At 39.5% G+C, this 5,783-nt stretch overlaps 1 protein-coding gene across 1 annotated transcript; it reads right to left on the reverse strand.

Moving 5' to 3' along the window:
• Positions 1 to 4,761: 4,761 nt before the first annotated feature.
• Positions 4,762 to 5,532, reverse strand: LOC128207848 (male-specific sperm protein Mst84Db-like). Its single transcript, XM_052911016.1, has 2 exons — positions 5,519 to 5,532; positions 4,762 to 5,113 (listed from the first exon to the last, which is right to left on the reverse strand). Exons 1-2 carry the CDS (start codon positions 5,530 to 5,532, stop codon positions 4,762 to 4,764), a joined length of 366 nt encoding a protein of 121 aa, XP_052766976.1.
• Positions 5,533 to 5,783: the final 251 nt, after the last annotated feature.

Below are 5,783 nucleotides of genomic sequence, written 5' to 3' on the forward strand. Positions count from 1 at the left end.
TATCAATATGGTTGAATCAGAATATCACTTGTTATGTAATTGTCCCTTATATATGGACCTGAGAAGAAATAAATATACCATAAACAGATCGTTTGACACTGTTGAAAAATTTGTATCTACCTTATCTAGTAATAAGGTATATTATTGGTATCTAGTAATGATTGGTATGTTTATCAAGAATTGTTAGGTACTGCCTTAGAACGGTCAGTAAAATGTAAATTTACTGGGGGGTTAAACCAGTTTATGTGCACAAACCTCACTCTTATCCCAACAATTCTTAATAAAGATAAAACGCAAAAGATAAATCTTGTCAAAGTATGCATTAACTTGAGGAAACTTATCAATAAAACAAATAATAATAAAAAACGAAAAGGTAAACCCCAAGTACTTCAATGATTAGAGATCCCAACTCTAACTGCAGACGGAGAGAAACAATTCAGAGCACCTAATGCAAATACTTTTCAAAGATACGATGCAGTCATCGTTAGAAACCAAAAACTGTGTGTCTGCCTTAAAAGGTTTAAAACTGTGTGATCATAGAGTTTCATAATAAAAAGCATCATTGTACTAAAACTGGGAACAAATAAAGAAAAACATTATTAAAAATAAAAGCGACTAGTATATGCTATTCTCTCATTCCAAATGATTTGAAAACGTAAAATATTTGAATAAATTAAGGTCACAGCCAAAACACTAATAAGCAATTGATTTATAATATCCATACAGTTTTAGAAATAAATTCTTGATAAAAACATATTATATACCTTTAATTAAAATGGCGTTGTCAGTGTTTGCCCTTTTGGAACTGAGTGACTCGAGTGACTCAACATCACTCCGTAGACGTCAAAAGCACGATGAACATCTGATTTATATTGTTCCTTTGTTTGCCGGCTCGTATAGATTTACCCAGGTATCATCGAATGTATTTAAACTATTCGCCTGAGAAACGCCTCTTCTTCTAGCTCAAATCGCCTGACATTCGACTCTCTGTTCTTTTTTGATATCCGAAAGCATTTTGGGGATCTCTCTTGCACACAAATTTCCCATATTAAGTGCATCATGAAATAATATTGTAAACCGTCCTAATACGCTAATTTCATTAATTGTGATATGGTGGTCCTTTTCAAGCAGTTGAGTTGTTTTCGACATGACTTGAAGTTTTCGACCTTGCCGTTGCTCCATTGAACGTCGGTAGCACTTTCCTGTCCGTCTTGAAAGCATGCTTAACACTTGTAAATTGCCGTTTTCTTCATAGCGTCATTTCCATTGGTCTTAATCAACATGTCCATTTTTTGTGTGGGGGGAGGGGGATTTTTTTACACAAAACTTATAAGTAGATCTCTGTTCAACGCTCATTTCCTCGCACCGATCAAACAATATGACCGCCATAAAGTGAAAAAAACGTCAGAAATGAGCTTGACAACAAAAAAATGCATATATGTAAGGTTATAGTGCAACCTTGCAGCAAAGTCTGCCAATGATAATTTATCAATTAACGCAATGTGACGTTGTTTTTCAAATGAAATAACACATATTATTAAGTCTTTAAAAATTTGGCCGATTTATGTCGTATTAAGATGTCATAGGGATCTTCTTAACAATACATGTTTGGTAATATATTTGGAAAAAGGGCAATATTAACATGTCTACAAAATAAAAAAGTTTTATTGTGTTTTGGATATTTAGAAAAATGAGAGCACTTTTCCGCGATCTTTTCAATGAAAATACGACACAATTTCGTAAGATCATGCCAAAAAGTCAACACTTACAAAGCGTTAGAAACATTTTTAAAAATAACTCGTCAATCTTAATAAACCGAGAGTTATATTTCTAATATTTATATGAAACTACAGAAACATGGTCAGTAGCGAAACGTTTATACATTAACCCCGTTTAATGGCACTGGGTAAACGCCAAAGACATATGATACTGAAACAAAAAATCACAAGCAAGAAACATGGAACAACAGCACAAAACTCCACAAACAACTTACTGCATATAAACTATATAAAACAGTAGGTGTGTTTATCAAGGATTGTTAGATACCGCCTTGGAACGGTTAGTAAAATGTAAATTTACTGGGGGGTTAAACTAGTTTGTGTGCACAACCTCACTCTTATCCAACTTAACTATTTGTTTTAGAATATTCATAATTTCAGCCAAGAATACAGGATTCGAAAAACCGATCGTACGACTCGATCGTTGATAAAATGTCCCCGAATATACTCCATTTGACAAATGACTTTTAGTTAATAATTAGCGAACGTAAGAAACAGCTTTAAAAATAGCACGTAAATCTAAATAAACCGTGAGTTATATTTCAAGGTTCAGAATATACCTTATTACAACCAAGAAGAAAAATCGATCGACCAATAATAATATGCCCCCTTTGTCGTACATTTTACCAATGGTCATACTCCCTATATAGATTTTCCTATGGGCCGTCATTATATCCCTTTCTTTATATAATTCAATAGACGTTTTCTGTAGAAATGTTTTAATTATCTAACAGAAACAAATATTAGCATAATAAACCAAGAACAAACCTTTAAAACAAATAAGAAAGGTAATTCCTAGTTGACATTTCTACGGACGGACACAGACGTTACCTCCCATTCTGTTCTCCAAAATAAACCACTTGACGATGATCTTGGTATCTATAAAAAGTAAAGAGTTTACGTTTTTTCATTAAATTGTGATTTAAACCCTTTTTGTTCTCCAAAATATATCCCGTGACGATGCCTTAAATGGTAATGTGGTTATACTTTTACTGAAACTCTGATTTAGACAACGAAACATAATAGGTGTAGTAACCTAAAAAAGCGAAATCTAATAGCGTATAAACCATAGATGTATAGAATTATAAGCTCAGTTCACACGGGCATTATACGACTTACTGATTCAAGTGTTGTAATTGTTAATATTTGTTTTGTTACGATTAAACATACTCTAACAGTGATATGGTGAAAATATAAATTATTTAACAACTTGACTTGCCTTAAAAAGTCTTGACACCTCTCTTACAGTTAAATCTATTTAGTGTTTAACCTAGTATGATGTCTTGTTCTTCATTTCGTCGTCTTTGTTTTGGTTTATCATGGCCCCGTTGTAAACTAAGTAACGTTGTTTGCTTTAATTAATTTAAGAAAGTTGCACGCGTTAGGAAATCTTGACGCCGGCACGTCAGAGATGCACCGATGGTCGCGTCACGTAGGACATGGAAATACCTAAACGGCAATACCGGTCCTGACCGCCCCGCATTTGTGGTTCCGGAGATATCGTCGGCATTAACTTTACATTGTAAGGTACGGCAAAACCGCTGAAAAACTATGGTTTTGAGCGCACTTAGCGGCCTTGAAAACCGGTGACCGAAAAACGTCCCAGGCACACCGAAAATAGCGCCTCGTAGGTATGCGCATACGCTACACAGCAAAATTGGTCGCAACGTCCGCACGTGAAGGGATGCTTAGCTATCTTCGGCACGAGGTACGCCATTTTACGGCATTTTCGCGCCATTTAGATCGTAAACGAGAAAGTTGTACGCGTAAGGAAACGTTGACGCCGGCACGTCAGACATACACCGATGGTCGCGACACATAGGACATGGAGATACCTAAACGGCAATACCGGTGCCGACAGCCCCGCACTTGTGATTCCGGAGATATCGTCGGCATTAACTTTACATTGTAAGGTAAGGCAAAACCGCTGAAAAACTACGGTTTTGGGCGCACTTTGCGGCCTTAGAAACCGGTGACCGAATAATGTCCCAGGCACAACGTAGCATGAGCAAACCCTACACAGCCAAATTGGTCCTAACGTCCGCACATTCGGGGCTCTTAACGATCTTCGGCACGAGGTACCCCATTTTGCGGTATTTTTGCGCATGGCTCACACAGACTGATACACGGCTCAAACTGACTGATACACGGCTCACACAGACTGATACACGGATCACAAAGACCGAAACACGGCTCACAAAGACTGATACACGGCTCACATAGACTGATACACGGCTCAAATAGACTGATACACGGCTCACACAGACTGATAAACACCTCACACAAATTAATACACGGCTCACATATACTGATACACGGCTCACACAGACCGATACACTTTTCAAATAGACTGATACACGGCTCACAGACTGATAAACAGTTCACACAAACTGATACACGGCTCACACAGACTGATAAACAGCTCACACATACTGATACACGGCTCACACAGACTGATACAGGTCTTACACTGACTGATACTCGGCTCATATAGACTGATACACGGCTCACACAGACTGATACACGGCTCACACAGACTGATACACGGCTCATACAGACTGATACAGGGCTCACTCAGACTGATTCACGGATCATATGGACTAATACACGGCTTACACAGTCCGATACACTTTTCACATAGACTGATACACGGCTCACACAGACTGATACAGTGATCACACAGACTGATACACAGCTCACACAGACTGATACACGGCTCACACAGACTGATACAGGGATCGCACAGACTGATTCACGGCTCACACAGACTGATACAGGGATCACACAGACTGATACACGGCTCACACAGACTGATACAGGGATCACATAGACTGATACACGGCTCACACAGACTGATATACGGCTCACTTAGACTGATAAACGGCTCACACAGACTGATACACGGCTCACACAGACTGATACAGGGATCACACAGACTGATACACGGCTCACACAGACTTATACACGGCTCACATAGACTAATTCACGGCTCACACAGACTGATACACGGCTCACACAGACTGATACAGGGATCACACAGACTGATACACGGCTCACACAGACTGATACACGGCTCACATAGATTGATAAACGGCTCACACAGACTGATACACGGCTCACATAGACTGATACTCGGCTCACACAGACTGATACACGGCTCACACAGACTGATACACGTCTCACACAGACTGATACAAGGCTCACACAGACTGTTACACGGCTCACACAGACTGATACATGGCTCACACAGTCTGATACTCGGCTCAGACAGACTGATACACGGCCCACACAGACTGATATTCGGCACACATAGACTGATAAACGACTCACACAGACTGATACACGGCCAACACAGACTGATGCATGGTTCACATAGACTTATACACGACTCACCAGACTGATACACGGCTCACTCAGACAAATTTACGGCTCACACAGACTGATACACGGCTCACACAGACTGATACAAATGTACAAGGCTCACACAGACTGATACACGGCTCACACAGACTGATACATGGCTCACACAGACTGATACATGGCTCACATAGACTGATGCATGACTCACTCAGACTGATACACGGCTCCCACAGACTGATACACGGCTCACACAGACTGATACACAGCTCACTCAGACTGATACACGGCTCACACAGACTGAGACACGGCTCGCACAGATTGATATATGGCTCACACAGTCTGATATACGCTCAATACACACTCAATACATGTTCACATACTTGCCCACTGACATTCCTAGGCAATTTTCTTGAAGTATACTACATGGATATTTAGTATTGTTATAGTTATCAGTCACTTTTTTATTTCTAAGACACTTCTGTCACATTTATAATAGAAAATATACTACGTAGAACTGGTAATGGTGGTCAGCACCATGGGCACAACAGCATGCCTGCTTTCATTTGGCACAAAGAGAATGGCGAGAGCTTGGCTGCTAACATTGTGTGAATCATTTTGAAAGACAGAGAGTGGTATTGCTGCTTG

The sequence above is a fragment of the Mya arenaria genome, chromosome 11 (assembly GCF_026914265.1).
Source record: "Mya arenaria isolate MELC-2E11 chromosome 11, ASM2691426v1".
NCBI lineage: Eukaryota > Metazoa > Mollusca > Bivalvia > Myida > Myidae > Mya > Mya arenaria.